This window comes from Sciurus vulgaris, assembly GCF_902686455.1.
Source record: "Sciurus vulgaris genome assembly, chromosome: 2".
Classification (NCBI taxonomy): domain Eukaryota; kingdom Metazoa; phylum Chordata; class Mammalia; order Rodentia; family Sciuridae; genus Sciurus; species Sciurus vulgaris.
The window spans coordinates 35,766,029-35,789,109 of NC_136462.1; the positions used below are offsets into that span (position 1 = coordinate 35,766,029).

The 23,081-nt window shown below is 38.8% G+C and overlaps 2 protein-coding genes across 5 annotated transcripts in view; one reads left to right on the top strand and one right to left on the bottom strand.

The window, feature by feature from the left end:
- Positions 1-660: 660 nt before the first annotated feature.
- The window catches only part of VTI1B (vesicle transport through interaction with t-SNAREs 1B), a 39,723-nt gene continuing 17,302 nt past the window's right edge, over positions 661-23,081 (top strand). For 2 of the 4 annotated variants that reach the window (XM_079127165.1, XM_079127164.1), the window contains exons 1-6: positions 661-1,145; positions 7,584-7,642; positions 10,257-10,448; positions 14,422-14,595; positions 16,472-16,533; positions 17,886-17,994. In XM_079127165.1, the coding sequence (XP_078983291.1) occupies positions 1,031-1,145; positions 7,584-7,642; positions 10,257-10,448; positions 14,422-14,595; positions 16,472-16,533; positions 17,886-17,982 (699 nt within the window). In that variant the 5' untranslated portion in view covers positions 661-1,030 and the 3' untranslated portion in view covers positions 17,983-17,994. Of the gene's footprint in view, positions 1,146-7,583; positions 7,643-10,256; positions 10,449-14,421; positions 14,596-16,471; positions 16,534-17,885; positions 18,295-23,081 lie in introns of those variants that run through there. The other 2 variants (XR_013761844.1, XM_079127163.1) reach the window with 2 other exon arrangements.
- The window catches only part of ARG2 (arginase 2), a 38,815-nt gene continuing 33,900 nt past the window's right edge, over positions 18,167-23,081 (bottom strand). Inside the window, exons 6-8 of the mRNA XM_079127123.1 lie at positions 22,706-22,810; positions 21,227-21,363; positions 18,167-18,645 (exon numbers count right to left, since the gene is read on the bottom strand). Coding sequence (XP_078983249.1) covers positions 18,440-18,645; positions 21,227-21,363; positions 22,706-22,810 — 448 coding nt within the window. The 3' untranslated portion in view covers positions 18,167-18,439. The remainder of the gene's footprint in view (positions 18,646-21,226; positions 21,364-22,705; positions 22,811-23,081) is intronic.

The window sequence follows — 23,081 nt, forward strand, 5'->3', positions numbered from 1 at the left end:
ATGGGTACTTTAAATATTGGGCTCCCAAGGAAACATTTGATAACAGGGTCCTTAGGCAAACTACACAATCAATATACACAGGTATACACACCCATGGAGTGCAGGAAAGGATTTTATAATTGTTAACGAGTTACACTTAGTGGCAGATCACACCTCTTCAAGTCGGGTCCACCTTCCACCCTACATTATAAACCACCCAAAGACAAATTAATTCACCAACACATGCAGTTCCCCACCAACGCCTACGCTCAAACAAACACCTGTTGTGAACTAATGCTCTGCCTAGTGCACATGGCGGTCGGGTAGCTAGAAGCTGAGTACGTATTTTGGGGTTAGGGTCACACTGCCCAGTTTTCACTTGACAGTGTGTGACCCAAGCTACCTGACCTCCCCAGGGCACCACCGCCCAAAGGCCGATCTGTCCTTCCAGGGCTGAAAGCCAACACTTAGGACACGAAGAAGTCACTGTGGCAAAGCAGAGAGCGACAGCCACGAAGATGATGTTCAGGAGCAGGTTATACCCCAGCGCAACAGCCCATCCAGGGTAGTCCCAGCTGCGCGTGACCCCGAGTCGGAGCGCCCTCCGCCCTAACTACAACTCCCGGCATGCACTGCAGCCAGCCCCGCCCCTGGACGGCCGGCAGGTCCCGGAGGAGGCGGCCCAGCTGCCCGCGCCGCGGCCCCCCTTGGGCCCTTCTGCTGTGGCTCCTTCCCCAACTCGGGCTGGTATTTACAGGGCCGAGGACGGCCGCTCTCGCCGACACAGCGCCACTCCCGCAAAAGTCGCCGGACAGTGTAGCCCTCCCGGCTTTCCGTCAGGCTTTCGCGCCCGACACTCCCGCATGAGCGGCTAGCCGGGTGGGCGTTCCGGCTGCGAAGGACCCCGCCGCGGCCCCGGAAGCGCCTCGTTCCGGGCGGTGGTGGCGCCGCGGTCTCCGTGATGGCTTCGGGACTGGGCGGCTGACCACTGGGCTAGGGGTGGGCCCTGTGCCCAGAATCTCGGCGGCCGCTGCTTGAGCTCGGCCTCACCATGGCCACCTCGGCCGCCTCCTCAGAGCATTTCGAGAAACTACACGAAATCTTCCGCGGCCTCCATGAAGACCTACGAGGGGCGCCCGAGCGGCTACTGGGGACGGCCGGGACGGGTGAGGCGGGGGCGGGACAAGCCTGGGGGAGCTTGACCCTGCGGGCTTAGGGAGGAAGAGCCTCCTCCAGGACACGGACCCCTTGCTCCCGGCTTCTCTTGCTCAGACACGCCCCCTAGAGCTGGCAGGTCCCAGTGCCCAGGGGTCTCCCTGCTGTCACTTAGAGGGGACTGGGGACATGCCCAGGGTTGGACGTCGGGGTGTCGTTCCTCTGGGATCTTTCTGTGGCCTTGAGAGTTTTCTCTCTCTCTTTTTTTTTTTTCCCCGACTGTGGCAAGACCATATTCTATTTCAGTAGAGTGGGTTTCTTTTGTAGCTCTTTGTATTTGTTGTAGTCACTTAAAAGCATTCTTATCAAGAGGCTTCACCAGACAAAAGAATCCATAGCACAAAATAGGGCCAGGAACCCAAAAGAACCATACCTTTTGGCATTGGAACATAAAGGTTCAGTGGGAGTTTGCCTGACGGTGATTGAAAAGAGGCAATGAAGGAATTTTTAAAAAATTGAATACTCACAACTGTGGAGCCTTAAAGTATAGGTGGAAAAGTAACAGGAGATACGGAAAGTGAAACAGATTGTGGAGGGACCTAAATGTCACATTAAGACTTTTGGACTTGATATAGAGAATCAGTAAAGGATTTTAAGCAAATGATTAATATGAATTTTATTTTAGGAAGAGGGTTCTAATGAGTGGATAAGAGAGTGTCTATAGGGGACCTCGTTAGAAGCTTGAGTGGCAGTCATAGTAGAGAGAGTACTAACTCCCAGAGATGGTTCTAAGGCCGAAATTAAGCAGACTCATTAGTTATTGGAGGAGCGAGGAAAAAAGATTCAAGGGTTTCTGTATTTCCTCACTTGGTCATGTGAGTGAATGATGAATTTAGAAATAAGAGAAGCAACCAGGCATAGAGGCGCATACCTGTAATCTCAGATACTCGGGATGCTGAGGCAGGAAGATCACTGGTTCTAGGTCAGCCTAGTCAACTAGCTCAGTGGTAATGCACCCCTGTATGTGTGTGAGAGAGAGAAGTAGACTTCTTTGCTTGGAGGAGATCATCACGGGTAGCTGTAGAATAGAGATCACAATGCATATCTGTTCTAGACTGACAAAAAAAATTTTCTGCCACTAGAAATAACATTTATGAGGAACATATTTATGTGAATTGAGAGGCAATATAGCAATACTTAAAAGCAAGAATTCTGGGCTGGGGAATATAGCTCAGTTGGTAGAGTGCTTGCCTTGCAAGCACAAGGCCCTGGGTTCCATCCCCAGCACGGCAAAAAAAAAAAAAAGGAAAGATTTTCCATGTACAGAGAAACAACATGTATCCCATTTGTTTACAATAAAAAAAAAAAAAAAAAAGCAAGAATTCTAGAGCCAAACTGGGTTATATACACCTCTTGGTAGCTGTGTGATCTTGCAGGTTATTTTAAATAAATTAGTTTCCCCTGCAGAATGGGGATTAAATCTAGTATTTAACTTCATAGGGTTTTGGTGAGAAATTAATGAGTTAATATATGTAAAGCCCTTAGAATATTACCTGATAATAATAAGAACTGTTAGTTATTGTTATTAACATATGGGAAATTTGATATTTTATTTAAATGAAAAGTAATACCAGGTCAGTGTATAACTCACTACTCTTATCTGGCTCTGCTTTTTCCCCCAGAGCATTTATTTTCTAATATAGTAGACACTTTACATATTTTTGAAATTTATATACATCATTTGTCTTCCTTTCAGTAGAAAGGTTTCCGTGTGGCACATGAACCAAGAGCATCAGCACCATCTAGGAACTTGTTAGATATATAAATTCTTAAGCCCCACCCCAGACCTATTGAATCAGAAAACTGTTTTTTTTTTTTTTTAATTTTAATTATTTTAATTTATTTTTATCAGAAAACTGTTTTGACAAACTGTTTTAACAGCTCTCCAGGGGATTGCTGAAGCAAACTCAAATTTGAAATCCACTGAGCTAGAATATAAACTCAGTATTTTGTTTGTTTTGCTTATTATGAATCCTAAATTCCTAAAATAGTGCCTGATGGAAGCGAGGTGATAAATATTTGTTGAATGAATTGTGTAAATACTGTGAATTGTTGGGAAAAAATAACTGAGTGTCAAAACTAATAATGTGTTTCTATTCTGTTTTTCACATTTTCATTACTCTTAAAATTGATATATGCAACTGTTAACAAAAATGAGATATTTATTTCCTTAAAGTACAGTCCACATTCCATTTTTGTCATTGAAACATAGTGGACACAAAGTGTCATTTTAGGAAGTTTTTGTGGCCATGACAGTCCATTCATTGTCATATACTATAATTATCAATCCATTTAGTATTGCATTAAGACCTACAGCAGAATTTCAAATTTTAGTTTTGTACCACCTGAAGAGGTCTCTCCAGTCCAAATACCTCAGTGTTATAATTTCTTTTATTTTTTTTTTAGTTGTTTATGGACCTTTATTTTGTTCATTTATATGTGGTGCTGAGAACCAAACCCAGTGCCTCACACATGCTAGGCAAGCACTCTACCACTGAGCCACAACCCCAGCCCATTTCTTAATTTAATTAGTATGCTAAATGCCTGTGCTCACAATTTCTAGCTTTGGTTTTACAGTGCCTGAAAACATCTTTCCATATGTCTTAATGTTGTATGTAATAAAGTTTTTGAAAGTTTTTCATTTAAATTCACATAAACTTCAGTATTTGTACATGAGACCCTATTATTTTGGGGGCTAGAAAAAGTCATCACCACAGAGTACTGTATACAGCAGACTGACAAACACCAGTTGCAGGCTTTAGAATTTTAATTATTCCAACTCTCTTCATACTCTGTGGTGAATTTGGTTTTCTCCTAGGTCTTCCTACCTAAGAATTTACTTTCAAAATCAGGTGGGGGCTTAAGGTTATAGTTCAGTGGTAGAGCATTTGCCTAGTATTCACTAGGACCTAGGTTCTATATGTGGAACTTGTTAAGTGCTTGTTATTTGTATTATAATCCTTTCATACAGCCCCGTGAGGTCAGTACTATTATATTTCCTACTCACAGGTTTGGAAGTTTGCTTTTAACTTATGTAGTGTAAGCAACCTATTAGTTCACATATAGAGGCTGTAGATCATAGAAATGCCTCAGTGGGGCAACAGAAGCAAATGAATGACATTTTTCAGAGAGCATATTTCATTTAGAAGTATATAGACTGGGACTAGGATTGTAGCTCAGTGGTAGAGTGCTTGCATAGCATATGTGAGACATTGGATTCAATCCTCAGCACTATGTCAAAATAAATAAAAGGTATGTCCATCTACAACTAAAATAAAAAAAAAAAAATATATATATATATATATATATAACAGTGGAAGCTATAATTCTTTTTAAAAGTATATATAAGCTGTAGAGCACTCCTAGGTGGGAAGTGTGTGCTTTATGAAATCAGGTGGATGATAGAATATTCCAACTCCAAAAAGATAGAATAACAGAATCACAGGGAAGTTTGCAAAAGAATACAGTTTCAGTGGACTGTCTCTTCTCCCCTATTTTTATTTGTATAGTTCATTTTCTTAGTTCTAGAATTTGCCCCTTGAGAACACAGGTTTTTGTTTGTTTGTTTGTTTTTTTCAGAGCTGTCTGGCTTAGATCAGGAGTAGATGTACTTGAGTTTGGAGTATGTCATTTCAGAGGAGTGACTGCACTCAGCACTTTTGTGACAGCTTATTGTAAACTGACACAATACTGCTCCATGAAAGTATCTGTTTTTGACTGCAGCTATTATTTCACTGTTGGTGGCTAAGAACACAGTCCCCTCGAGAATAGTAACAGCTGCTTTGGTGCCCATTTCGGTTGTGTCTCAGGCAAGATGCTGTTTGCCATAGCTGAACTTTCCCCTGTTAAAAAAAGTAAATAACAAATGGAGCCATGGATTTTGTGAACAATGTGGACAAATAATTCACCTGCAGTGACTTATGTATGTTAAAGGAGTGTCACACAACCATGAAAGAGACATAGTAAAGGGTCTGTTGTCATTTTCTCTTTCAGACAGTAACAACATCTAGAGGAGGTTTAAAGTTTTAGAAGCTATGGACGAAGTTAAAAAAGACAAAGTAAGCTGAGTGTGGTGGCATACGCCTATAATCCCAGCAATTTAGGAAGCTGAGGCAGGAGGATTGCAAGTTTAAGGCCAGCCTTAGCAATTTACTGAGGCCCTAAGCAACTTAGCAAGACTGTCAAAATAAAAAGGGCTGGGGACTTATCTCAGTGGTAAAGTACCTCTAGTACTTTTAAAAAAGAAATAAAAAGTCAATTTCCTTTTTCTGGAGGGCTTCATCTCAAGTTGAGAATGTAGAATGAACACATAAATGATTTATGATCAGTTAAAAAACAGCAGATAACTGATATATTAAATGTTGTTGTGATTAACAGTGTAAATGCATACAAACCTTTAGCGACTATTACATCTTATGTGGGTTGAAAGGCTCTGGAGATGGATGGTGGCGATGGTTGCACAACAATGTAAATGTACTTAATGCCACTGAAATGTACGCTTTAAAAAGGTCAGAACGAGCCTGTAATCCAAACTACTTGGGAGGCTAAGGCAGGATTGCACTTTTAAGACCAGTCTCAGTAACTGAGACCCTGTCTCAAAATAAAAAATAAAAGGATTGAGGATATAGCTCAATGGTAAAGTACTCCCGGGTTCAACCCCCAGTATTTCCCCACTAAATGTCAAAATGGTAGGTTTTTTTGTTATGTGTACTTTACCACGATTAAAAAGAAACAGAAGACTATATCCTCAGACTACAACAGTAATCTCAAAAGATGAGTTTGAAAAGTATTGTAAGCAACGGTAACTTTGTGTAGATTTCCAATGAGAACATTCATTTGTGTACATTTTTTAAAAATTCAGGTTCCTCATAAATGGAGCTGATTTCTGCTTATTAGAAGGGATGACCTACTTCCTCATTTTAGAACTAAGGAAGGAGATCAGGTCTCAAAGATAAGAAGACAGTTATCCACACTTTCATGTTGAGACAGGCCCAAGGCTATCACCAGAATTTAACATCCCAGACCAACTAGGACCCTTCCCCTATACAAATATTTACCAGGTCACAGCATTCAAAATACCTTCATGATTTTTTCTGCCAGGTGTGGTGGTGCACACCTATAATCTGAGTGACTCAGTCGGGAGACATAGGCAGGATGATTAAAAGTTCAAGGCCAGACTCAGCAACTTAGACCCTGTCTCAAAATAAATAAAAAGGACTGATGATGTAGCTCAGTGAGTGGTAAAAGCATCCCTGGATTTAAGCTCCCGTACCCGCAAAAAAAAAAAAATAAATAAAAAAATAAAACCAAGAAACTTCATAATTTTTGCCACATCTAATCTTGCCATTTGTGTGTGTGTGTGTGTGCGTGCGTGCGTCAGTAATTGAACCCAGGGGTGCTTAATCACTGAGCCACATCTTCAGGCCCTTTTATTTTTTATTTTGGGTCAGGATCTTGCTAAGCTTAGTTGCTCAGGACCTCACTAAGTTGCTGAGGCTAGCTTTGAACTTGCCTTTCTCCTGCCTCATCCTCCCAAGCCACTGGGATTACAGACCTATGCCACCATGCCTGGCCCAAGTGCCATTTCTTTTATTGTTTTCTCTATATCCACTTATTCATGTAAAGTACATTTATTTAATATATAAAGATACTTTAAAAGGAAACTTGGTATTTTTAAATGGAAAATCTCCATAATCCAAATGATCAGAAAAAACATAAAGCATCAATACTTCTTCAGTTAGATATCATTGCTTTGAAACTGAAGCATGTTCTATTTTTGTTAAAAGAGGAGATTAGTAAATTATAGGTATTAAAAACAGCACCGAAATGACATGGGAAGGGTTGAAAGAGAACTCAAAGTAGATTGACAGATCTCACTATGCAAGCCATTACCCACACCACCACCAGGAGGAATAAGCAGGTGAGTTTTGGTTTGATTTGTAGATAAGCAGTGGTTCAGGGTTAACAGAAGTGATTTAATGTAGGGTGAAGATGGGGACTAATTTCAGAGAACCAGTATTGGTAAACTTCTTATTGATGAAAGTGTACCTGGCCCTTCAGTTATGATGGGGGAAATGGTTGAGAATGATTAACTTAGACCTGTAGTGTTTCTTAGTAGGGATGTTATTGGCTTTTGGGACCAAATAATTGTTATGCTGGACTGTCCCAGCATGGGTGTTCTTGTTCCTTGAGTACTAGATGCCAATAGTAATACCACCCCCCTCAGTCGTCATGATCATAAGTCCCCCATAGACTTGCAAATGCCTTTTAGAAGTGATTAAGTATTACTACTTCCAGTGGGGGAGAAATGAGAAGGTTATCATAAGCAGATGGAGGGGCCTCTACAAATATGTGGAAGCAACAATGAGTGTTACTTATCTCTTTTCTAGAAGAGAAGAAGAAGTTGATCAGAGATTTTGATGAAAAGCATCAGGAAGCAAATGAAACGGTGAGAACAAGGAGCAAGTTCTTGTTTCTTCTACTTGCTGTTGGGCTTTTCCAGAAGTAATTCTGTGACCTGATCATAGGTTACCTTTTTATATCTGTTGACCTTTGATTTTGACTATTATTAAATGAGGCTACTTGGGGTGGGTGTTTAGACTGTTGAAAAACACAAAGTGGTAAAACTTGGAACACTCTCCTCAAATATGTCTTTAATACTACATTCCTGATGTGAGTAGTAAGGGCATTCTCACTCCTTAATCCAAGTGGCATTTTCAGATCTCTTCTTCAGAGATGGCCTTTAGGATAGGTTGCTGTTCTTTGTTAAACTTGCTGTCACAAAATTTGGTTCAGAGATGGTTCTAGCCATGTTCCTCTTTGTCTTAAAAGATAGCATCATAACTTAGTTCCTTGGATAAGAACAGGGTGAGTTGTCTCAGTCAGGACCCAAAACCTGTCAGAAGTCAGTTCTGGTTGCTGATCTGTTTATTGGGGGCTTCTCTTTTACCTTGCTTTTAATTTTTTTCTTTTTCTATTTTCTCTAACCCTTTGGAAGCAAGAGCCCTTCTAGCTGCTTCTCATTAAACTCTAGCTTCAGTAAACCTATTAAGATTGGGACTAAAATCTAGGTCCCTGGTAATAGTCTGCAGAAATAGCTGCCCTGTGGAAGTGGGTAGGAGAAGAAAAGAGAGTAGAATGAGACAGACATCATTACCCTATGTACATGTATGAGTACACAGATGGTGTGAATCTGCACTGTGTATACCCATAAAAATGAAAAGTTGTACCCCATTTGTGTACAAAGAATCAAATGTAAAATTAAAAAAAATTAAAATTTAAAAAAAAAAAAAGCTGCCCTGATCTTGTCACCTGTGCTGCTTTGTTGCCTGAAACCTCCGGACCAATTAGCATGACACTCACCCTGGAGAACTACATCAACTGAACTGTTACTATTACTTCTGATGGGAGAATGACTGTGGGAACACTGAAGGGTTTTGACCAGACCAGATCATTAATTTGATTTTGGAGGAAAGCTATGAATGAGTGTTTAGCTCTTCACAGGAATTAGAACAAGTAGTACAAGGGCTGTACATTGTAAGAGGTGACAGTGTTGCAGTCACTGGAGAAATTGACTTAGAGACAGATTGTGTGCTTGACTTAGGGAATATTCAAGTAGAACCTCTAAATTCTATAGCACACTGAGGAAAAACTACATACATTAAACATCTCTAAATCTTGTATAGAAACCAATTATTCTGAGGAAGATGTTTGGAATTTTTGGGACTGTATAATTGTGGAATTTGACTTCATATTGATTCATTGTAATATGTAAATTAAAATATTTCTACATATTTATTGAAAAAAATAGCTGCTCTGGTTTTTGCTGCCTAAGAGCAGACTTAGAAAAATTCTTTTCATGGCAAAGAACTCCCTCTTTGCTTGTTGAAGATAAAAGAAATTTTGAGAAGTTAAATTTACCTACCTCTTGAACTGGGGTTGTGGCTGAGTGCTTGCCTAGCATGTGTGAGGCACTGGGTTTGATTCTCAGCACCTCATATAAATAAAATAAATAAATAAAGGTCCATTGACAACTAAAAAAATATTTAAAAAATAACCCTACCTACATCTTTTTCTCTTTTCTGTACCTACTTTAAGAAGGACCAGATCACTAGAATATGGAAACTATCTCCTTCATAATAGGACTGTTAGACACTTTCCTAGTACAGTTGGGCATATCCCTGATAACCTATTATGCATCAGTCTTGTCTTTCAGTTAACCTCCTGGTAGCATTTTAGAATCTGTCTACTTGTGATTTATGTATTTGGTGTTTAGGTACTTTCTATTTCTGAAGTTAGCAATGGTCCCACTCTGGCATCCCAGGCAGATCAAAGTAATTTAGGGCCTCTTGTCTTTGTGTTTTGTTTTGTTTTAACTTAGAAAAATGAAAATTTGACTCCCCAAATCATCGCCTTGTGGACCCCTAGTTAATCTCTGCCTTAGAGACAAATGTATTTGTTGATGTTCAGAAAAAAAGAGAAAGAAGAAAAGAACACTCATGCCATGTCCCTATCATTTTTAATAAAGTAGACTTGAATATACTTCTTGATGCCCATGTTTGAACCATTTCAGGCTCAGGATTTAAAAATGTTTAATCCTAACTCCTTTTAGGATGTAAGCAGTTTTAAGTCAGTCATGTGAAATGGAGAAAGTATTTCCTATTATATTGATTTGTTGTGGGGATTGAATTAGAGAATGTATGTGAAGACATTTAACAAGCTCTAAGTTGTGGGGTTTGTTTGTTTTGTTTTGTTTTTGCAGTACTGGAGGTAGAACCCAGGGCCCTTGCACATTCTTGGTAGGAAAGTGTTCTACTCCTGAACTACTCCCAAATCCATTAATGTTTTTATTCATTCATTCATCACAGATTTTATAAATGAATGCCAGCTGAACACTTTTTCAGATACTTGGAATGAAGTGAACATGGTATTTGGGGCCCCTACCTTACAGAACATATGACTGAGTGCTATTTGGAATTGTCCAGGGGTTCAATGTATTCAAAGTAGGCTCATCCTCAGGGGGAAAACACAGACCACATACTCATTACTTGCTGCTTTCCCAGCTGGCAGAGATGGAGGAAGAGCTACGGTATGCACCCCTGTCTTTCCGTAACCCCATGATGTCTAAGATGCGAAACTACAGGAAGGACCTTGGCAAACTCCATCGGGAGGTGAGAAGCACTCCTTTGACAGCCACACCTGGGGGCAGAGGAGACATGAAGTTTGGCACATATACCTTAGAGAATGAGCATATGGTAAGTATTAGCTGGTTGGTTTTTTGTTTCCCCTTCCCTGAAGGAACTGTGGTACAAGAATTAAACATAATTGTGGAGTTGCAGTTCACATTATCAATGCACACTGGATTCTTGGGTCTTTTTAAATTGTTTGTTCTCTTTCTTGCATCTAATTCTTCTTTTGCCTTATGGTACCTGCTCTTTCTAATGCAGATCTTTTTTTTTAGTGGGGGCAGGTACCAGGGATTGAACCCAGGGGCATATAACCACATCTCCAGCCCTTTTTATGTTTTATTTAGAGACAGTGTCTTGCTAAATTGGTGAGGCTGACTTTGAACTTGAAGTTCTCCTGCCTCAGCTTCCCGAGCCACTGGGATTCCAGGCATGCGCTACCACACCTAATTTGATGCAGATATTTCTAAACCATGTTTACTTAGATTTAAGTCCTATGTATATATGTAACTTTTTGTGTAGTAGTATATAAATATTTATTTCTTTCTAGACTCTATTCTGACTTGTTGATCTAATTTCTTCTTTTCTAAAATTTGTTCTTATTAGTTGCACATGATAATAGAATGCATTTTGACATATCACACATAGAGTATAACTTCTCATTCGTCTGGTTGTACATGATGTAGAGTTTAATGTCTTTTCTTCTTGAAATTTTATTCTTTCATATATGTTTTAGAATCACTTTCTCATGTAGGCCCCCAAAAATTCATTTAGGTTTTCAATTTTTCAAAATATTGTAACAAAATTAGTCTTTTTTTTTACATTAATATCAAGATGGTCCAGCAGCTATACAAGAGAAATGCAAGGTGCTTCTCAAGATTGGGCTTGCATTGTTGTTGTTTTTGTTGTTGTTTTTGTTTTTTATGGTGCTGTGTACTTTACCATTGGCTATATCCCAAATCCTTTTTACTTATTTTGAGAAAGTTTCCAAGATTGGCCTTGAATTTGTGATCCTCCTACCTTAGCCTCCCAGATAGCTGGGATTATAGGAGTACGCCATTATGCTGGGCTCAGGGAACTTCTGATGCCTTTTCTATTATAATGGAAAGTAAGCCAGGTTACCCCTCCAGGATTTTGGTTTATAAAATTGGACTAATTAAAAACTTATAACCTGGAATCATCTAGAGAAACTGGTTAAAGGCATATACTAAGATTTCACAAAGATTAAATTTAATAAGTTGTATTTGGATTATATTTCACAAATACAGTACAAAGTAGAAATTATCTGGCAAATTGTGCATTAAGAGAAATGGAAAGGGGCCCGCCATTGCAGACTGAACTTATGGAGAGATGCTGATAATAAGTATTTCATGAGGCATGCTGATTATAGTCTGAAGGACATTCACAATGATACTGACTTGACATTGCTAATATCAAAACAAGATATTTTGCCAGGCACAGAGGTACACATCTATAATACAGTGACTTAGACTGTGGCAGAAGGGTTTGAAGTTCAAGGCTAGCCTTAACAACTTAGCAAGACTCTGTCTCAGAATAATAAAAATAAAAATAACTGGGGATGTAGCTCAGTGGTAGAATGTCTCTAGATTAAATCCCTCGCACAGCAAAATAAAAAAAAAAGAAAAAAGAACAACCACATTTGGAGAATGATGTAAAAGTTTCAAATGAATGTACATAAAATCACATGTGAAAACAGACTGGAAAAAGTCAGGAAAGTAGGAATTGTAAAAGTGACTTTGGTCATTTGTTACCAGAAACCTAGAGGGGTTTATAATTACTAGTTTCAGAAATTTTAAATCATAATTTTTTTTTTTTTTTTTTAAGAGGTAAGTATCACTGTTTTCCAGGCTGCCCTCAAACTCCTGGGCTCAAATGGTATTTTTTCCTAAGCATTCTGAGTACCTAGAACTCTTAGGCACATGCCACCAGGCCCAGCACCATAAATCATAATATAGATTACATGTACTGCTTTCAGTAGAATTGTCCCAAATCTGTCTGAGGCTGAGCTGATTTATGTGATATTTTGCTCTTTTGCCTAATCATTTGAAAATCTGTATCTTTTTCTTAAGCGTCTTTTTTTCTCCTTTCTTTGAGCAAATGTAAACTAGGTTTATTTGTGCCTCATTCAGTGGTTTCCTCATCCACTGATCTGTATGCTACTTGCTAAGAGAAAATGCTTCTTATACCAGGTGTGGTGGCACATACACGTAATCCCAGCAGCTTGGGAGGCTGAGGTAGGAAGATCACAAGTTCAAAGCTAGCCTCAGCAACTTAGTGAGGCCCTAAACAAATCAGTGAGACCCTATCTCTGGATGTGACTCAGTGGGTAAGTGCCCCTGAGTTCAATCTTTGGTACAAAAAAAGAAAGAAAGAAAATGCTTCTTGCTACTTTTGCTCTGAGAAGCCACTTAGTTTTGTTGTTCCCAATACCCCCAGTACTGGGGATTGAACCCAGGGACACTGTACCACTAAAGCACATCCCCAATCCTTTTTATTATCTGAGACAGGATCTTGCTAAGTTGTCCAGGCTGACCTCAAATTTGCAATCCCTCCTGTTTCGGCCTCCCAAGTCATTGAGATTACAGACATGTGCCACTATGCCTGGCAAGAATCCACTTTGTGATGATGTCTTTTTAAGTTCTGTTGATAGTGATCTTTGTAAAAAGCCTTTGAGAGTTGGTCCCCTTCAGATTGTGTAGACTTTGAATAGCTAAGAACTTAGAACTGCACGCATTTCTATTCATGGTTACTCCTGACCTGACAAAGGCTACTTTTGTCCACGTGCTAGCCGTGTTTAGGATTGTAGGTAGAATAAAATTTAAGTTGGAATTTAGAAAATTAGGGCAGCTGGGAAAGCTTATTTCAGCCCCAAATACTACCTGCCCTGAGACCTAATCACCAGTGTGGCAAGTTCAAAGTTGTGTATGTGTCTGGTTGACCCGAGATGAAATTCTTTGGCAGGAGGCAAAGTGTGGTGGGGGATGTCACCAAGAGTGTGGTGACCACCTAGGTTTTTTCCAGAATGTGGTAGAATCTCAGGCTTCTAAATGATTTCTTTGTGCTAAAAAAGAATATTCATAGTACCCAAATAAATCTTCAGTACCAGTCAAGTGGGAATCTATAGCAAATTAGTCTTTTTCTAGGACTTTAAAGATTAGTTTTCTTGTGAAGCACTGTCAAGTTATAGGCTATATGCATAATCAGGTAGCTCCTGATCCCTAAATCTAGGCTGCCACCTTTCTGAAGGTGCTAGTCTGAAAGGCATGTGTTTATGCTGAATTTGAACTGATCCACAGGAAAAATGCTCCCCACCGCCCCCAGCCTTCTTAACCTTACTTAAGTTTAACAAGCAGTATAGGTAACCTGTGACCTGGCTGATTGGACTTAAGGTTCTACCTCAGACTGATCTTGAACATGATTTTTATAGTTTATTAGCAACTTTGATTCTGCTTAAAAGTACAGTTAGCCCTCCCTATCCACTGCATCTGATCATTCAACCAACCTTGGATTGAAAATATTTTTTAAATCTGTGCTGTACATGTATAGACTTTTCTTGTCAGGATTTTCTAAACAATAAACTATTCATATAATATTTACATTGTATCAGATATTATCTGTAACAGAGATAATTTAATGTATACGAAGGATGTGCATATGTCATATGCAATTACTATACCATTTTATTTTTTTTTAAAGTATTTCTTTACTTGTCAGTGGATCTTTTATTTATTTATATTTGGTGCCAAGTATGGAACCCAGGGCCTCATACATGCCAGGCAAGTGCTCTACCACTGAGCCACAACTCCAGTCCTACCTTACCATTTTATATAAGAAATTTGAGCATATGTGGATTTTGGCATCCTCAGGGGTCCTAGAATCAATCCATTGTGGATACCAGGGAGCTAACTATAATGGAAATTATTGTCTCCTATATCCCTTTTTACACAAGGTTGTAAGGAGCATGCTGGCAATGAATTGATAATGGAAGAAGTCTAACATTTCCTTTCTATGCTCCTGTCAGAATCGGCTACAGTCACAAAGGGCATTGCTTCTGCAAGGCACTGAAAGTCTAAACAGGGCCACTCAAAGTATTGAACGTTCTCATCGGATTGCTACAGAGACTGACCAGATTGGCTCAGAAATCATAGAAGAGCTGGGGGAACAAAGAGACCAGCTGGAACGTACCAAGAACAGAGTAAGTCTGTCCAGACAGGTACAGGGGACTGGAATGGGGAAAGTAGGTAAGTCCACATACCCAGATGTCCTCATCCTAAATCCAGAAAGCTAAAACAGTTCTAAATTTAGAGAATAACCTTTATTTTTTTAGGTTGCTTGGGTAAGAGAGGGTCTCCCTTAGAAATAATTTTACTCGTAAGACTTAGACATTATTACAAAAAAAATTTTTTTTAAAGAGGCATGTAAGGATTCAGTCAACTGAGAGATTTTAATTTCTCACACCTAGGGAGATATTTTGATGTTCTTATGAAAACAGTATCAACTTATATGACCCTATCCTTTAGAACGAAGGCTCCTTTCCAGATGTCAAATATAGTACTTTTCGTAGTGTGTAGATTTATAAATTATAATTCAATACTGGACTATAATTCTTTACTGTTACCAAAGTAAGTTGGATCATTGTGGGAAGAAAATAAATAGAAATTCAATGATGACTATTGGATTCCTGTAATATGCTGTCACTCTTAAGAAACTCTAGGAAATAACTTATTCCTTCCTTTCTATATATGAGTTAATCTACAGAGAAATTTTAAAAATAGTAGTTTGCCAGCAGAATGCTATATTCTTAATAGGCTGTAGCAAATTCAAACTCAAAAGCAGATATTGGGTCCAAGATTTAGACAGGAAAATATTAGCTTAGTGTGGGGATTTGAGGATTGGGTTGGGAGCAGGTACTGGGGATTGAACCCAGGGGTACTCTAAACTGAGCTACAGCCCAAGCCTTTTTTGGAGACAGGGTCTCACTAGGTTGCCTTGAACTTGTAATTTTCTTGCCTCAGCCTTCTGAGTAGCTGGTATTATAGGTGTGCACTAGCCAGCGAGATCTTTCTTACATATCTTGATAGCTGCAATTCTTCATTCTTAAAATTAATCAGTGATTCCATTCCTTCTTATGTGAAAATTCACAATAAAATGCTAAATTCAAAGCAAGCTATGGAGAATAACTTGCCAACAAATTGTGTGGATTCTGAATTTTGAACACACCAGATGTTTTGGTTAAAGTTAAAAGCCAAAGAGTGAGCTGGGCACAGTCATGCACACTTGTAATTACAGCAAGTTGGGAGGCTGAAGCAAGAGAATTGGAAGTTCAATGCCAGCCTCAGCAATTTAGTGAGAACCCTTCTCAAAATTAAAATGTTTAAAGAGGGCTGGAGATATAGCTAGAATGAGACCCACCCTGGTTTTAATTCCCACTACCACCAAAAAAAAAAAAAGCCAAAGAATGCACTGAGATGTATATCAAAGCCATGAATATATTGATCATCTGGGAACAGATGACAAGGAGCAGCCATTGAAATATCCTCTAGCTATCTAGATTAGAAACAGGCAATCAAAAGGGAAGGGTCCATGGGGGCTAATTTCCTTCACAATTCAGTGTAACTGCCTCAAAGGGGTAAGCAAAAAAAAATTTTTTTAACACATTCTAAAGTGATAACCCACCAGCCTATGAAAACAAACACCAATTCAGAAGGCTTTTCTGGAACTTGGCTGATGCAATTGCAATCTTAAATTGCTTCATAGTCACTGGCTGGATACACCAGATGCCTTTACTGTTTTGAATAGCCAAAGTGAAAGTAGTTCTAGCCAAAAGTCTACAACCCCACAGCAACTTTGGAATATAATGATTACCACACCTCCTTGATAAGTACTTAAGTATCTTTTCCTTCCCAGATTCTGCTCCTTGTACTGAGAGGCTATAATTTAAATTGGTTTGATTTGTAGGCATTTTTCAACATATACTTCTTAATACCCACTATTAGTTTAGGAATGTTCAAATTCTATACAGTATGTACTTTTGAAAGAAGGAGAAAATAATTGCTATTTTCTCTTCTCAGCTGGTAAACACAAGTGAAAACTTGAGCAAAAGTCGAAAGATTCTCCGTTCAATGTCCAGAAAGTAAGTTTTAAAAAGTCACAAAATAAATTTCTCTTAACTTAAATGTCTTTCAATCAAGAAAGTGTAAAAACAGTGGCAGGCAGAGTCCTAATAAATCCCCTCGGTGCTTGATTGCATATAATCCCCCTGTACTCAGTACCACCCAGCAGATAGAGAAATAAATAAGTAAGTAAGGAATATAGGTTTTATAAGGAATATAGGTTTTAAATAAATAAGTAAGGAATATAGGTTTTATAGTAAAATATTTCAGGATAAAATCCTTTGTTAAAATTATTTATTATTCTGATTTGCAGCAGTTGAAAATTTGTCCACTGAAAGAATGTTTAATCTCAGCTTATATTCCTGAATATAAGCTGATACTTAGGACTGATAGAGCTTTACTTGAAATATATTTGTAAAAACTTGATTATAAAACAGTTTTCACTGTTATTGCTTAGTCCTGGCTTTTGGCTCTACTTACCCTTCATGTGAGTGAGGCTATTTTTTGGGAGTCCTGTCATGTTAGCAAGAAGTATATATTAAAAACAAAACAAAGCTTTTGAGACAGGTACTAACAGCAGCAAAACCAGGACTGAAGGGAAGTATTGCCTTGAGGCTGAAATTGGGGATAAGTGGGTTAGTATGCATGACCTTGGACACATGTGGCCTAGCATGAAACAAAATGACATCCCGGTTCATGGAACTAATGGGAAGCGTAGAGTTTTCCTAAATAATAGGAAATTCCTTGTGGAATAAGGAGAAACCCAAGAGTGAACATGAAAGCCAGAGATTGAACTCTTTGTGTAAGCAAAAGATATACTACTTTTTAAAACATATATACACAAAATAAAAGATCCCACTTGGTTAGGAGAGCAGAGCAAAGCAGAAGAAATAGGAACAAAGTAAAAAAGGGAAGTTTGAACGGCAGTACCCAGGCTTCTAGTTACTTTTCCTAAAAGCAAAACCCATCCATGAATTGGACTTTGACACAGGAGGGTCTGTCCCAAACTCTTCATCTAGCCTACACTCATAGCTGTGGAATATAACCAATGTGGCTCTATATGGCTAGATAGTGGTATTGTATTGCTGATGTTTGAAATATGATTTGAAGACATTTTAGAACCGAGAAACCATTTTTATGCTTTGGTATTTAAAATTGTAGTGGTCCACATTTCTCTGAGGTAGACAGTGTTATTTCTGAATTACAGCTAAAGAACCTTCGGAGTTGCCGCTTCCAAGCCAAAGAACCTTATGAGTACTCACTGCTAAATGTCTGTATTCAAACAAAAACTCTATGTCCTTAGAATATTAAGAACAGCAAGAAATAAGTTGTCCAGACTACTGACTACTACTTGTTCTGCTTCTCTTTGTAGAGTGACAACCAACAAGCTGCTGCTTTCCATCATCATCTTATTGGAGCTAGCTATCCTGGGAGGCCTGGTTTATTACAAATTCTTTCGCAAGCATTGAAATTGCTACAGGGTAAGGTTTGTGGACCAGAACCTTGACCCTGTGGATGAATGTTGTTAGGGAATGGAATAAGCATGTTGCCGTGTGGGCTAACAGTTAAAGGATGCGCTGTGAGGCAGACTGGGAGGAGGAATGGCAGCCAGAAAAACCATATAGATATGAAGGAACATTGACAAGACCAGTATGATATACCAAGGTAATAAATGCGGTTTATGACTTCTGCAAATTTACATAGTAGTGTAACATATCAATACCTTGTAAATTTCAAAAAAAAAAAAAATACATTTACACTAGTATTGTTGGTCACCAAAATGGAGAGGAGAAACTTTACAACTGTGAAAATGGATAGATGTTCTCATTAAGGCAATGTCAATCCAACCAACCATTTAAAATCTGTCCCCTTAAATGCTTTACAACACTAGAATGCCCATTGTGAAATGTGCCAGTGCACAGTTTCTTAAATTCTCACACGTTCTTCATTTTCTGATTCATCTGGTGAACTGGGAGTAGGAAGTTGGTCATAGACAGTGTGTCCTCCTTCCCTTGTCTGACCAAAACTTGAAGCAATCACATCTACTGCCAGGCTAGCCGTAGCCTTTGCCTCTTCATCTGAAGTGGCCAACCGAGGATTGACTTCAACAAGATCCAATGCTGACAGCAACCCTGGAAGAATAAGGTATGATAGAATCTCAGAAAATTCCCTAGCTGCTTCTTTCAGAGAGGATTGTGCCCCCTGGACAGGGAGAACAAGCCAAGGTAAAACAGGAGCACTTTCCACTATAAAATTATCTAACATAAGAAAGCCCCTTGCACCTTATCCTCTTAGCCATCAATTCAAGTTAAAACACTGTATGCTAAAGGACTGCAAGAAACTTGTAAGGTAATAAAATAATTCATCCCTGTTCAACTAACATAATAGGCCTAGCTGTCAGGCTTTCTGATGCTTTATCTGTATTTTGTTACTGTTTTTGGGAGTGCTGGGAATCAAACTCAGGACCTTCTGCATGCTACGCACACACTGTGCCACTGAGTTACATCCCAGCCCCATTTACCATACCACATGCCCTAAAATGTACTTATATTCTCATCCCTTCATGCCCGAGTTCTGAGGAACGTTCCATATCTGATACATTTTTTTATGTTTCCCAGCGGACTGGCCCAGCCTCTTACACTTGGCCATGGAATGATATAGTCATATATTGTTTAATTTGGACTCTGGTTGCCTTCTGTGAGGGTTAGAGAACTTGTGCCAAGTCCTTAGCACTGTTCTTTGGCTTGGAGGGGAAGGGAAGAACCTATCTACATCTTCCCCCATACCCCCCTACATAGTCAACTTCTCTAGAACTAACTTCTTAAGGGGTTATTCTGGGTAAAGTTAATCTACCTCTTTGAGAGTCATCTGAATAAAGTAGTATTCAAAAATACAAGTTAAGAATATTTAATGTGACTATAAAGACTAGAATCATGGGTATATATACCTAATGATTTATTGACATTACTTTATAGTACATGATACATTCAGTGTCATTGTATCTGTTTAGTGTGTTGTCTTAGCAGAGCATAGTTGATTGCAGTGTGCAAAACTGCAATGATCAGGCATGTTACCATAGCATTTCCGTCATTTCCTGCACGTGACCTGTGTCTCTGATGATTTGTGTCACTGATTTCCACTGGCTAAACCTGTACCCTGAGCCCATCCCAAAAGTAATAATCAGGAGAGTTTGTGCTGTTAAAAACATATATTATCTATGTTTCCAGACTACTGCCATCCTGCAAATTAGAGAAAACCATTTTATGTATCTAAATTGACAATATCATGAGTGTCTTTTGGAATAAATACTGCAGCAGAGGAAAGGTGGCACAAGGCAAGGACCACTGCCACATCCACGTGCTGCAAGTTATTAGACCCTCCTCTGACTGGTGACATTGGAAAGCTAAATGAAGGATTGAACTCTCAGGTTCTCTGTCCACTAACCCAAGGACCACTGGCAATATCTAAGATTGTGGGTCTGAGAATAAAACTGTCTTGCTACCCTCAGATCTGATAGTGCTTGCCTAAGATTCTAGCAGGTTCTAGGGTTCAATGCCCATTTCTATCTCAACTAGTCAAGTGTTCCCTACAGCCTTAGACCTTTGAATCTAGGGTCTCTATGCTTCTTTGTACACCTCAGTTTCATGAAACAGTTACTGAAACAATACCATTTTGGTAGTTGTTTAAATTTTGGAAGGAGAGATCATTTCAATAGCCTTAAAACCAGAAGCTTTTTTACAAAAATGAAAACTGCAAATAAGTATGAGTTTTGGAGAAGTTACCTTTGATAATCTAGAATTTATCTTAATATTGTCAGTGATTTATCCAACTGTATCCTACTTATTAAAACTTGTATCAAACAACCTCTACTACAAGACTTATTGTAGATAAAAAGGACTTGTCCAACCTGCAGTATCTTTAAGAAATCTGCTTTTACTCCAAATTCCTAACTCTTTTTTTTTATTTTAACCAACCCTCTTTTTTTTTTATTTTAACTGAAATCATAGATGAACACAGTATCTTTATTTTTATGTAGTACTGAGGATTGAACCCAGTTCCTCACATATTCTCGGCAAGTGCTTTACCACTGAGCTACACCCTAACCCTCTTTTTTTTTTTTTTTTTTTTTTTTTTTTTGTGGTCTGAAGGTCTGAACCCCTACAGTTTTTAGGTATAGAAATTTAAGTAAGGGGAGGAAGAGAGGAAATATTGGGGACTGAAATGGAGCAAATTATATTCCATGCAACTATGATTATGTCAAAGTGAACCTCACTATTATGTATAACTACAGTATACTAATAAACTTTTTTAGGGCTGGGTGTGGTGGCACATGCCTATCATCCCTTGACTCAGGAGGCTGAGGCAAGAGGATCACAAGTTCAAAGCCAGGGGCTGGGGAGATGGCTCAGCTGGTAGAGTGCTTGCCTTGCAAGCACAAGGCCCTGAGTTCGATCCCCAGTACCACAAAAAAAAAAAAAAAAAAAAAAAAACAAGTTCAAAGCCAGCCTCAGCAACTAAGCAAGACCTTAAGCAACTTAGTGAGACCCTGTCTTATAAAAAATAAAAAGGGCTGTGAATGTGCTCAGGGGCTAAGTGCCCCTGGTTTCAATGCCCAGTATCAAAAAAACAAAGTCTGCAATGATACAGAATAGAAAAGATCCCTGCAGGCAAGAGATTTCAGCATAAGAGGTTGCTGACCTGGTGTCTACATACCTGTATTGTGTATTTCCTCTGTAATATACATGCCTTCTCTATATGTCAGTCCCCCTACAACAGGGGTTCCTGTGGCTGGAGCCAGTGTAGGGTCAAATGCGTCAATATCAAAACTCAGATGAATTGGCCTTTGTCTCCTGGAAAGGAAAAGGACAAGAGAATACATATTCAGTTGTGCTTGTAGTTTCATTCTTCCTGTTATTGCAACTCCTTGATTTTGTTACTGTTGGTCCAGGTACTTTATTAATACAGCAAATTTCCAGGTTTTTTCTTTCTGAAAGTTACTAAAATTAGTGTATTAGCTTCCTATACATTACCTCATATTATTGGCATTTGTTCTGTTTACTTCAGACAGACTAACTGCCAGTTATATTTCTGGCTTACACTGGGCAGTAGAGCCTCCTTCATTAGTGTCAGTAGAGGGAATTCTTCATTTTCACATGACATTGGGCTTCGATATGCTAATTTTAGTTAGCATGATCTGAGTTATAGTTGCCTTTATTCTCTAACAGCAGCTGAACTTAACTCTAATTTTATGTCCACAAACTTAACCTCATCCAATTCCAACTTGAGTACAGGATTATATTCCATGCAACCATGATTATGTCAAAGTGAACCCCACTATTATGTATAACTATAATGTACTACATACATTATACTACATACAACACCCTGATGCCATTAACTAAATTTCTTAACAACTTAGGGAATGGTCTACTGTCAGATGGCGGTTTTGACATTTATCACCCAGAAGTAAAAACTCAGGATTGGAAAAATGTTCTTTAAAGTAGCATATTATTTTCATTCATCTGCCATCTTTCTATACTACCAAGATTTGCTTAATATAAGACTCAGATGAAACAATAATTATGAGGCTCTGAAGAATGGGACCATTGGAACAAGGAATGCCTGCATCTCAAAAGATAAGCATTCAAATGGAGATAAAGCCACTGCACCCCAGCTGGGAAGGCTGAAGCAGGAGGATCATGAGTTCAAAGCCAGCCTCAGCAACTTAGTGAGGTAGTAAGCAACTCAGTGAGACCCCATCTCTAAATAAAATACAAAAGGGCTGGGGATATGACTCAGCAGTCAAGTGCCTCTGAGTTCAATCCCTGGTACCCAAAAAAAAAAAGAGAGAGATAAAAATAAATTCATAAGAGACAGGAGATCTGGGTAATGACTTAAGGAAACCCTCTCCCAACCCCAGAGAAAGAATATGAGTAGATATTTCATGTTGTGCCTTTTTGAACTTTTTGAAATTTTTATAGGTACATGATTTATTTTTATTTTAAAGATTTGGGGCTGGGGTTGTGGCACAGTGGGTAGCATGGTCCACCTACAACTAAAAAATAATAGATATTTAAAAAAAAAAAAGTAAAGTTTCTATGCTCCAGAGACAGGCTAAAGTGTGACACCCATTGGGAGTTGGCCCTGTTCCCCTCTGGCATCTGTAAGTAGACATACGTTTTAGTTACTTACTTGCCAATCAGCAGATCAAATGTCTGTTCCATGACCTTCTGAATACCAAGTCGATCAATATCCCTCATGGAAAAATACTGAATATCATAGTTCTTTAAAATAAAACTGGTGAGAAATAAAGAAAGGAATTCTTAGTTTAAAAAGCTATTTTTAAGTGACTCAGGAGGCCTCAGCAATTTAGCAAGACCTTGTCTCAAAAAAATAGAAAGGGCAGACGGGGTATGTACCTTAGTGGCAAAGCACCCCTGGGTTCAATCCTCAATACAAAAAACAACAACAACAACAAAAAAATCAGTTTTTAACATTTATATTTAGGGGTTTTGCCATTATATTGACCTATAACAGATTACATCAAGCATCAGCCTTCATGAGGAAC